Source organism: Crocodylus porosus, unplaced genomic scaffold (genome assembly GCF_001723895.1).
Source record: "Crocodylus porosus isolate Cpor-Errol unplaced genomic scaffold, CroPor_comp1, whole genome shotgun sequence".
NCBI classification, from domain to species: Eukaryota; Metazoa; Chordata; order Crocodylia; family Crocodylidae; genus Crocodylus; species Crocodylus porosus.
In genome coordinates, this window is record NW_017728886.1 from 86,320,755 (window position 1) to 86,332,958 (window position 12,204).

At 42.7% G+C, this 12,204-nt stretch overlaps 1 protein-coding gene across 1 annotated transcript in view; it reads left to right on the forward strand.

Annotated features, from left to right (window-relative positions):
• The first annotated feature begins 4,437 nt into the window (after positions 1 to 4,437).
• Positions 4,438 to 12,204, forward strand: part of NPSR1 (neuropeptide S receptor 1) — a 109,806-nt gene continuing 102,039 nt past the window's right edge. The window contains exon 1 of the mRNA XM_019538515.1: positions 4,438 to 4,757. Coding sequence (XP_019394060.1) covers positions 4,611 to 4,757 — 147 coding nt within the window. The 5' untranslated portion in view covers positions 4,438 to 4,610. The remainder of the gene's footprint in view (positions 4,758 to 12,204) is intronic.

Below are 12,204 nucleotides of genomic sequence, written 5' to 3' on the forward strand. Positions count from 1 at the left end.
ACCACTCTCCTTGGACACCTGGCTCCCCTCCCCTCCGGGACCTCAGCGCTTCCCCAACTATCCTTCTTAGCTCGTTGAAGTTTGCCCTCCTGAAATCTAGGGCTGCTGCCTTATTGCAGGCCTTTGCCACCTTGCGCTGTCTCCAGGCAGTTTCTCTGGCTGCCCAGCTCTCAAACATTCAGTGCATGTTCATGTTAAAGGCATGACTGGGATTTTGAGTGGTTGAAGAAAAAATGAAGGGATGTGGGAGAAGCCTGATTTTTGTGCCAGACTCCAATGTCCATCCTATTTATGGACACAATTTGCTGCTCTCTCTTGCCCAACAGTTTAACTGATTTCTTGCCATGCACCCAAGTAACAGGGCAAAGAGGGTATGTGAAGTTGTCTATCCACCTGGCAACTCCCCTTTCAGCTATTTCAGCTGCACCAGGTAATCCAACCATTTAAAAATAGTAGATACATCATTAGAACCAGGCCTAGAGAACAGTGAAAGAAGAATATCCTTCTGAATAGCATGTGTGATTTATGTAAATTAATTCTGTTAGTGATATGGGGACAGACACTAACCTGTCAGGCTCTAGTAAGAGTGAAAATGCACAAACTGGCTTCCTAGTGAGATGACAAATACCCAGCTTATTGAAAATCATAAATATTTCAAATGATTATGTGAAGGTCCTGCAGATTTTATGGGAGCTCATGGGTTATCGTGGTTTCCATTTTCAGTCCATAGGGTCTGATTCTTCTGTCACTTAGTTTAAGTGAACTAATTCACACCAGTTTTAGCCAATGCTGATTTACAACAGAGCTGGAGAAACTAGTCAGGTTCCAGAGCTCTACACAGGGAAAAATGGTGGGTAGGGGAAGATTTTTCTTTAAGACATTTAAATAGGTTGGAGAATTGAGGATGTCAACTTTTTATGAGGTTTTGCTATTTGTTCCCTTCAGTTAGTTCCTTTTATCCAAGGATACTTCTTATTCTGCAAATGGTGCTACACCTACCATAAATAAAAGACTAGGGAGGGAATCCCATCTGGTTTCATTATAAAATAAACCAGTCTGAAATAAGACCACTCAGAAACAGTAACATGAGGGGGAGAATGTGTATATATAATGTTGAACCCACATATTATATACTATTATACAATATTTGTATGCATACATACACGCCTATGTGTACACACACACACACACACACACACACACACACACACACACACACACAGGTATATTTTATCCAACTAAGTAGCTTCAGGGAAAAAATACAATGCCATTTTGTTTCAGTAGACCCATGCAAATGCTGTGTGATTCCAAGTAGATCAATTCCTCTACTAAATGTGAGAGGATCCAATACTGGTCTCTGGATAAAGCATCCGAAGTTAGCACCAAAGCTGCATTCACACTAATTCAAATACGCTTTTAAGCAGGCCTAAAATCAGCATTTTTCAAAAACCCTCTCTCTCTTTGATGGATACAAATTACAGTGATGTTACCACATGCTGACAAAGGTCAGAAAACCCCAGGCTATTGCTGGGTGACGAAAGGAACTTCCATTTTGTGGAGGATTTTACATGCTGAACCTTTTATAATCACAGTCCTGAGCACTCAGCACCATACGAAGGGGTCATAAGGCCACTGGTGTCCAAAGTTCAATGGCATTGGATGCTTTATCCAGAGACCAGCAATCTGAACGAGCAACACTTCTGGGCATGTTTAAACACAGCAGAATGTTCTGTAGGTCGTCGAACAACACTAATGGCATATTGTAGGAGTGCCAAACAGTTTATGACCAGGTGTGACCTGCAGAGCTCTGTCATTTGGCCCAGGTGGCACCAACCATATCAGTTCTACCTTCTTCATGGAAAGCTGTGGGTGCAGGGAACTTGAGACTGTGTCGGGAACCATCCCTGAAGCTTTCCATTTTGCACTATTTATTGCTTTTAGTCTCTCAGCTGCTCAGCCTCTCTTTGCCAGGAATACTACCCACCAGCTCAACGTCTGATACATTTACTAACTTCAGTTACGGTTATACCACAACATGCCTGAAAGACTCATTTAGCATCTTCTCAATGGTCAGAGAAAATACTCCGATAATGGGACTTCAAGTATGTAGGTGTTGACAAGACGTGAGGGTGACAGTTATTACAGCCTTCAGTCACAGATCCATGGCTCTTTAGCTCAGGCTATAGCAGCTTATGCTTTTAATTTTGGAAGCCCCCCCATTTCAATCTTGCATTTAAAAAATCAGGGCTAGAGGTAAAAGAAAACTGGATTTCCAGTGCATCAGCTGCTATTACTTTGTTAGTGCACACATTGCACCAACACACACAGAATCTGGGACGCCCAGTTTTCCACTCTCCTATTCAAGGTACATGCAGGAGACTTGTGAGACTTACAAAATGGGAAATCTACTCTACTGTTTGTCTACATCCTTGTTCTGTTTTAATTATATTAAATTAAGATACAGGCATAAACTAAGATCTGAGACCGGCAGCTTAAATGTTCAGGGTAATCAATTCAAAATCCAGAACCAGATTCAAATGTTTTGGTGCAGTCAAATCTCTCAGTCAAAAATCTTAGCTGGTAAAACAAGGTAGTAGTTGTTCCTCTCCCTGCCTCACTCTCTTCATGGCAGAGGTTTATAATTTAACGGAGCACCCTGTTTTATATTTGTTCATATTGGAAAATTTATTTTTCATTTCATATTATTATTCCGTTTATCAAATAAAATTGTACTCATCTCATACAGTATCTTGGAAGGGGGTCAGGGAGAAATTTGCCTCCAAGTGCACGCTTCTGTAACTACTTGAATGTAAAAAAGTCAGTCATCTGATTGAAGAGCTGGATTATAATGTTCTCTACCTAGAAGACAATTTCAAACCTTCACAACTATACTTGAGATTGCTCTTTAATATATACAACAGAATTTCTCAAACCAATGAACTCTTGGAGTTATATGAGAGGATAAATAGTAAATCAGAAGGAGGGGAAGGAGAAATAGAAATGGATAAAGAAAGAAAAATGAAAAATGGGAGAACAATTCTACTATATCCCACAGGTTATTGAGAAAGTTATCCTGCTGTTGCAATGACCCTATTACATTTTTTTTTTAACTATCTATAACATAGACTGATAGGAGTTTAGAGCAGTATAACACTTAAAGGAGTATGCAACCCCAAAAAAGACTAGTACGTGAAGAAGAAAATAATCTGTTTCTTCTGATAGGCTATAAAATCAGTTCAAAATGCAGGGCTGGATTCAGCAATTGTGTAAGGAAAGAGAAACTACACATTGGTATGTAGGAATCTAAAAAGACCAAGTTCAGTTTCTAAATTTACTGGGGTTAAAGCAAAATAAATCTATTGGGACAAACGCTTTTGAATTTGTGCTATGATAAAGGATCAGATTTTGTCTGAGTGAGGGGAAGGTGCAGAATCTTATTTATGTTGGTGTCAGTCTGGAGTAACACCATTGCCTATGGGGGGGGAAAAAAAATCAAAATTCAAACAATGTAACCACAATCAGAACTGAGCCCTCAGTTCTGTATGCTGAGTGCTGTATGTGATCCTGTTGGGATGGAGGAAGGTGAAAACTATACCAATTTGAGCATCCTTAGACTGACCAGTGGTTTGAGGCTTTTGTTCTCATTCTCATTTTCTGTGCAGATTTGTTCATAATTCAGAGATGTATCAGTTATAAACGTTGTGCCATTCCTTGGGATATATGCTGTGGAACTAGAGGATGTTTCTATCATATGGCCAGATAATCATCCAAGAAGGGTGACTACAGGTACTTGGTCTGATAGCAGCGTTCTTGCTCCAAAGGTAGCACATGGGAAACTTTTTCATACAATGAAACATCAGTTTGTTTGGGGCAAGCTTGCAGTTCTTTGCACTTACAGTAGCTTTACAAGGAAGGGTCTAAGATGATGTATTTATTGAATTAAAAGCGTTGTGCTACCCATGCCTGCCTGATATTTGTGATTATCTACGTAAGGACTATTTTGTGAGTCAGGCAGTCATTCAGAGGCAAAATAGTTTAAGCCCCAAACAACAACAACAGCAACAAACCCCGATCTTGTATTATGCAGGATAGCACGTTGCCACGTTCCTATGGGCAAGCTGTAATTATAAAGTTATTTTCCTCAAATCAGACTGGGCTGCACTAAGGTAAGAAACTAAACTGCAGCAAGAAATAGCCAGCCTGCTGAGGTATAATACCTCATGGATGCTAACGTTTTTAAAGCCAGTCCTGACCCTTATAGTTGGAAACTGCGGAGGCAAGACAGTCTGGAGTTAGCAAGGCTTAGATACGATGCCACAGCTGCTAGCAGTGATGTTACTGGCTGCTGCTTCAGCTGATGGAGAAGTGTGTGTGGACAGCCGGTGTCTGAATTGTATCAGGCTACAGCTTCAAGGAAAGACTCCAGCCTGGTTTGAATTATTCAGCTGCACTGAAGCCCTGATGCCTGTGGTAGACAGTGGTGGAGCAGAAAAGCTGTATTTTTTCCTGCACTCCTCTGCAAAGAGCTTGGATCTGTTTAACTGGGGGTTTGGGAGTTGTTTTTTTGTCCTCAAGGAGAAGAACCAAGAGAGCTCAAACAAAACCCAGAAATGCAAGACAGTTTTACAGAAGCCATGAGCAGCTCAAATACAAGTACAGACTGGCTGGATTTTACCCTTGTAACTTGCACAGAAACAGTGACTTTCACTGAAGTGGTGGAGGAAGAGGAATGGGGATCCTTTTACTATTCCTTTAAGGTACAGACAGCATGCTTCACTGGTCTCACATGCTTGCTGCACTTTGCCTTTTCAGTACCTTTACAAGGAAGGGATAAACACTATGAAAGACTTCTTGGTGTAAACTTATGATTGGTATTTGCAGTTTTCTTTGTAAGGACTATTCTCATGCATCAGGCAATTATTGAAAAATAAAGTAAGCCTCAAACTAAAAACTTAAAAGGTCTGCTATAATGTGCTGTGGTAGGTTGCTGATGCTATGGATGTATTGTAATTTTTCATGTGTTCTGCTGAAATCAGAGGATTTTCTTCTTCGAATTAATCTTTTACCTTATCTATTACAGTCATGATCACAATATGTGGGGTTTGTATCAATTTTCCATCTACCTCTGCAATGTATGGTGCGTCTCTTGATCAAGAGATTCTGATTGCACTTTCTTCAGGCTTAAAAGAGAGTTGTAAAGTCTCTGAAAAAAGTATTTTTTTATTTTTAAAAGCTGTGTTAGGCATGATAGTGAAAGGGACATTAAGAATAAATACATTTTATCATCTTTGTTTTTAACAAGAGTAGCATGTTGCTTTTTCCAGCACAGGAGTATATGGATGCTGGGAAAAGGTGGGGGTGTTAATGAGTTACATCCTCGATTCTGATTGCATTGGCTGCTGGCATCCATTATACGGCACTTAATTTCAGGCTGCATGTCATGCACTATTCTGCTGTGATGGTTTGTGGAGCCATTTCAGTCAATGTTATTAAATAGGTGACTACAAATGCTGTAATTTATCTCTGGAAGTTATTTATTTAGTCTTGACTTCAAAGGTAGATTTAGGCTTTCAGTTGATAATGAGCAAGGGAGATCTAGATGGATGTATTTTAGCAACCTATTCTGATTTCTTGGTGCAGGGGCAGTCAACCTGCAGCACAGAAAGCACAAGTGGCATGGGCAGCCTCTGTGTGTGGCACACAGCGGATAGGGCAGGGAGCAGAAAGCAAAGTAGCAGATCAAGCAGGGGAAGGGGATTGAAGTGGCACTTAGGGAAGGTGTGCAGCTAATTTGGGGCACAACTGCTAAAAAGGTTGAACTCCACTATCTTACAGCAGTGTGAAGCTGGCATAATTATTGAAGTAAGTGGAATTACTCTAGGTTTCTACTTGAATATAAAAATTAACACACTGCTGACTTCTTTCTACTAGTAATATTGTTTTCTCCTCTGTTAGCTCCAGTGCAGCTTTCAGTTAAGGGAAATTCTTAATTTAGATTTCTAAAGTAATAGTAGAAACAGAATAGGACCAAGTGCAATATTTTGCCTTTTCCTTTTCCCAGATCTAAATCTGGGGTGAAAGTTGAAATAATTTTACTGGAACAGCATTTCAATAAGTAATGAAGGTGACAGTTAGCTCCATGACTAAAAAGCCTCCACGCAGGTAAAGGTATTGGGTAAATTACCATAGTTAGATACACTGATAGCAGAACAGTCACGAAACAGCTCTATTTCTGAAGGAAACCTGGCTGTGTTAGTTGAAAACTTCTTGTAACTGTGCTACTTTTTCTTGCCTCTAGCTCTGAGAAATGCCATGTGAACACTGCAAAAAGGAAATGGCTTACATTCATTATTGGCAGTTGAATGGCATGGAAATATTTGATTTTGAGGCAATTGGTAGCTTGCATTGATAAAAGGAGGCACATGTTACTGTCTGTAATGATGACTGCAAAACACAACACTACTCTGGCAAATCATCTTTGTGGCTGGTAGGTCTTACTACCACCACCCTCTTTAGGATTTCCATACTCCCTTAGAAGTCTTGCTTGTAGAAGATGCAGTAGGTATGTGCTGAATCAATGTATTTAACCTGATACACAACATCCCCTTAGGTTTTGCTGGTTTGGGGTTTGTGTTCATTATCCTTATTCTTCCATCAGTACAAAAAGGACTACCTTCACTCCTCTTGCTACCACATTATATGCTGACTAGGAAACCAGAAGATATAAAGTCACCGTAGCACAGAATAAATACTAATAACAAACTGATAGGTCTTGAAAGGTCTTGCAAACAGAAAATCATTGAATGAGTGTTTTTGGTGGGATTCTACAAGGTTTAAGTCTCAGTTTTATGCTGGTTAATGTTTAGAACAAAAAATCATTACTGATAACATTTGTTGATGGCAAAGACTGGGGAAGTGGTAAATAATGAAGACCAAGCATGAATACAGAATAATATGAGTTGCTTGGTAAGCAGAACACAAGCAAACAATAATTTTCATGCACAAATGTAAAATCATACCTCTAGGAGAAAGGGTTGTGGATGATGCTGACAGAAAGAGGGAGGCTTCCTAGGGAGCAGTGCTTTTGAAAAAGGCTGGGGGTAAGGGTAGATAACTGGCTGAAGATGAGCTTTAATGTGATGCTATGGCTAAGAGGGATAATGTGATATTTGGATATTTTAAAAGAATATAAATTAAGAGTTGTTCATCCCACCCCTATATTTGGTACTTGGGTGACTGCAGCTAGAATAGTGTACCCAGCTCTGGTGTCCTCAATTCATGAAAGATAATGATAAATAATTTAAAGAATGTTTAAAAAAGACTTTAAAAAGGATTAAAAATGCTTTATAGTGCAAGATTCCAGGAACTCAACTTTAGATCTAGCTTATTAGAAAGGTTAAGGGTTGGTTTGATCACCGCTTGTAAGTACCTAAATGAGAAACAGAAAACATCTGGGAGATTCAACCTAGCAGACAGATTGGAATTTGAAGCTAAGCATTTCTGTAGTAGAAATAGGGCCCTGATTCTTACCAGTGATGGACTTTAGACTACTTTCTGGTGGATTGTCCACTTTTACATCAAGATTGGATGCTTTTCCAAAAGCTAGACAAGATTCTTTGGGTAAATATGATATCTTTTACTAGACCAGCTAAATAGTTGGCAAAATTGTTCTTTGTAAGCTTTCAGGCTCAAACACCCTTCTTCAGGCATAGGGAGAGTCTCTTCTAGATGGACACAGTTGCACAAGCACCCATGACACGAGTTTTGCCTGGCAGCAGCCAGAGATGCAGGGCCCCAGAAACCCCCTGCACCTATCTCCTTGAAACTTGGCAGGCTTCGTGGCCTCAGCAGGGGCTAGCACCCCTTCACTGTTCAGCCCACTGTACCTTGACACACACAGGGTCATCTGTCACGAGTTTTGCCTGTCAGCAGCTTGAGGTGCAGGTCCCCCCCAAACCCGTGCACCTACCACCTTGAAACTTGGCAGGCTTCGTGGCCTCACCAGGGGCTACCACCCCTGTAGTTTTCATCCCCCTGTGGTGTAATACATAGAAGTGACAGGAGTTTTCTTTCAGGAATTTGGGCTGCAGTTCCTCCTGAACCCCTGCACTGATCTTCTTGAAACTTGGCAGGCTTCATGTTCTCAGCAGAGGCTATCACCCCTACAAATTTCATCCAAGTCAAACAGAAGAGCAAAGTTATAGACATTTCATTGATTACCCATTATACCCTATGGCCGGATCTTCGAAGCAGCTCCGAAGCTTTTCCAAAGCACTTCAGAAGCTCTGAACTGCTTCAGAAAGCCTAACGAGGCCAGTGCTTTGATCCGGACATGCTGCTTTGGACGCCAAAGCGTCCAAAGCTTCTCCACATCTGAAGCGCGGTCTGAATCCTCTCACAGCCCTAGTGTGGACAACTGGCTCAGAGGCTACTCCCAGAGAATGGTGATCGATGGGATGGCCTCATCCTGGAGGGCTGTTTCCAGTGGGGTCCCCCAGGACTTGTGTTATTCAATATGTTCATTAAAGATTTGAATGAAGGGGTAGAAAGCACTATGATTAAGTTTGCAGATGGTACCATGCTGTGGGGAAACACAGGCATGCCAGAGGATAGGGCAAAAATCCAGGAGGACCTTGACAGACTGGACTTATGGGTGGGATGAAATCAGATGAGGTTTAACAGAGAGAAGTGCAAGGTCCTTCACCTGAGTAAGAAGAACCCTCACCACAACTATACAATGGGTAGTTGCCTATTGGTTGGCACAACATCTGAACGAGAACTGGGGGGTCACAAATGACTGGAAGATGAATATGACCTAACAGTGTGACAAGGCTGCCAGAAGGGCCAATAAAACCCTGGAGTGCATTAGTCACAGTGTGGCGAATAGATTCAGGATGGTACTTCTTCTTCTCTATTCAGCCTTGGTGAGGCCTCAGCTGCAGTACTATGCCCAGTTTTGGGCACTGTACTTCAAGAAAGACATAGATAAGCTCAAGAGGGTACAAAGAAGGGCCACTCATTTAATTAAGGGCATGGAGGGTAGACCCTATGAAGAGAAACTCTGGGAACTAGGTCTGTTCAGTCTGAGGAAGAGAAGGCTGAGAGGTGACTTGATAGCTGCCTACAAGTACCTCAGTGGGGAGCATCAAGAACTAGGAGAGCAACTACTCAGGAGGACATGGACCAATGGGCATAAACTAATAGAGGGTAAATTCAGGTTGGATATAAGGAAAAACTTCTCTGTAAGTGTCACCAGAATCTGCAACATGCTTCCAGCAGAGGTGGTACAGTCACCCATCTTGGAGGTTTTCAAGACGAGGCTGGATGGGCACCTTGCTAAGTCCACCTGAGCCCAATACTACCTGCCCATGGCAAGGGACCAGACTTGATGATCATACACATCCTTTCTGGTTCTATGATTGCTGCCACCCTCCTTCTTCCCCAAGGTTTCATCACTTACTTTCAGTATCAGTTTTACTGATGAATACCTTAGAGGCAAACAGGCTCTAGTTCAACACTAATACTAGAATAAGATTAGGGAGAGAAATTTCTCTAGCTCACCATGCCTACAATACTTTCTCTATTTAATTTCTATTCCTCATATTTTTGGAAGTTAAGAAGAATTGATTCCAAACTTTACCTGTTGGCTATCATGTGTTATAATGTGTCTCAGTTTCCACGTTGTTAACATACAGACTGCTGGCTGAGTAGAGAATACAGCACTGGGCTACTCACTGAGTGTGTAACCAAGCTAATAGTCCTTCATTTTTATTACTAATAGGTGAGTTATACCTGAATTAAAAAATGCAGAAGTTAGCATTTAGCACTACAGTGGTCCAGGCCTGTAAAAATGTACATAAGCAAAATTTGGCAATTCTGTGGTTCGGGTATGGAAAGAGGCTGAGCAATATTATAGGCACACTGCTATAATCTATAGCAATAGGCTTGTGCAGAAAAGGTCTAGAAGCCTGGGCTAACATGGTTAAGGATTGCCTGGTTCTGTAACCAGCATCAGATGCGGAAGTGATATGGTAAGCAATACGTCCAGATGTCTTTGACTACCCAGCCCAAATAACCCTGTACCTCTTTTACAACTGGATCAAGTGCAGGATCCTTGTAAGGAGCGGAGGTACTGTTGCGCTCCCCTTTTGCCTTTGTTCCCAGCTGATCTGGCACCAGGGTGGGCTCTAGAACCAGTTCTACCTTGCTCCAGCCACAGGCTCTGGTTTATACTTCCAGCATGTGCTACCTACCTGTCTGTCCCTTGCAGGTATTCCCTCCTGGCTGGTAACGGGCACTGGAAGCAGGATATACTCCCCTGCCACTGTCCCTGGCTGATGCAGGCACAGGGAAAGCCCCAGAGCCGTTCCTGATCTGCTTCTGCCCTGCGCTGAAGGAAGCAGCTATGAGGGGAACCAGGTTTAGCTAGGAAGAGTGGAGGTTGCATGTACAATCATTACAGTATCCTCTTTCCAGCACCTGTTTCTGGCCAGTAGGGAGACGCATTGTGCGGTAGAGGGAGTAGTGCAAGCAGGGAGCAGGGGCTAGAAGGAGAAACCCGTGTGCCTCCGTCCTCAGCGGAGCCTGGCTCCCTGCACAGCTGCTCCCAACTGTCCCTAGCTAGAGTGGAGCGGGAGTGGCTCAGGGTTCCCCCTTGGCTCTGGTCTGTCAGGGACAGTGGCAGCAGTGCTGGCAGAGATTGTGGCAGGAGAAGGTCCCCCCTTCATGGGCCTGTTCCCTGCCTAGCTCCCTGGTGTCCCCTACCTTTCTAGGGGCTCCAGCCATACCTCACTACAATTCCCCCATGGTCTCAGGGGCTGCACAGCACACAATCCTGAATCTGCTTGTGATGGTAGACAGCTTTTGGTAGGAGTCCAGAGCACTGCTTGAACTCAGTTGCCTCTGGAACTGTAACAAGACCCCAATTACTATGCCACTGCAGCCAGTGGGTCAGAACATCTGGAGAGAAGTTACAGCCTGGAAATGAGAGGTAGTGGGCAATCATGTAAAGATTGTGAAATGGTTTATAATTGAGGAAGTCAATAGATCACAAGTCTTCCCTCACTCATTAGGTTCAAGAAAGTAAAGGGACTTTTACATGTTCTCTGAGGGTGGTGGGGTGGCAGCTGTGAGAGCCGCTCTAGTTAAAGCACTGCAGCATTTCATGTAGCAGTGTCCCCATGCTTAAAAATGGTGATGGGGGTACTTGAACTAAAACTCATTCAAAGAGCTTTAGATAAAGTGCCTCCAACGCTATTTTTAAGTGCGGGGACACTGATACACAAGACACAGGAGGCTGCTGGAGTGCACCAATTGCCGCGCTCCAGCAGACTTGATTAATCGAGTCTGCTCTGATGTGCTGGAATTCCAGCACGATGGCCCAGACTGCACACTTGTATATAAGTGCCCTTAATGTTGCTTTACACTGAAGGTGAGACAGATCAGCTTATCTGGCAATTGTGTGCTGGAACAACATAGAATCATAGAAAATTAGGGTTGGAAGGGACCTTAGGAGGTCATCTAGTCCAACCCACTGCTCTCAAGGTAGGACCATTCTCAAAAAGAGGCTTCCAGCCAGGTCTTTGTTGAGCCAGGCCTTAAGAACCTCCAAGGATGGAGATTGCACCACCTTTCTAGCTAACCTGCTCCAGTGCTTCACCACCCTCCTAGTGAGAAAGTATCCAACCTAATATTCCATTGTTGCAACTTGAAACCATTGCTCCTTGTTCTGTCACCGCTGAGAACAGTCTAGTTCCATCCTCTTTGGAACTACCCTTCAGGTAGTTAAAGACTGCTATCAAATCCCCGCTCAGTCTCCTCTCTGCAGACTAAATAAGCCCAGTTCCCTCAGCCACTTCTCAGAAGTCATGTGCCCCCGGCTCCATTTTTGTTACTGGACTCTCTTCAATTTGTCCACATCATTTCTGTAGTGGGGGATCCAAAACTGGACACAATACTCCAGATATGGCCTCATCAGTGCCAAATAGAAGGGAATAATTACTTCCTTCAACCAGCTGGCAACACTCCTACTATTGCATTGTAAGTACAGGCATACCTCAGAGATATTGTGGGTTCGGTTCCAGACCACCGCAATAAAGCGAACATCACAATAAAGCGAGTCACACGAATTTTTTGGTTTCCCAGTGCATATAAAAGTTATGTTTACACTATACTCTAGTCTATTAAGTGTGCAATAGCATTATG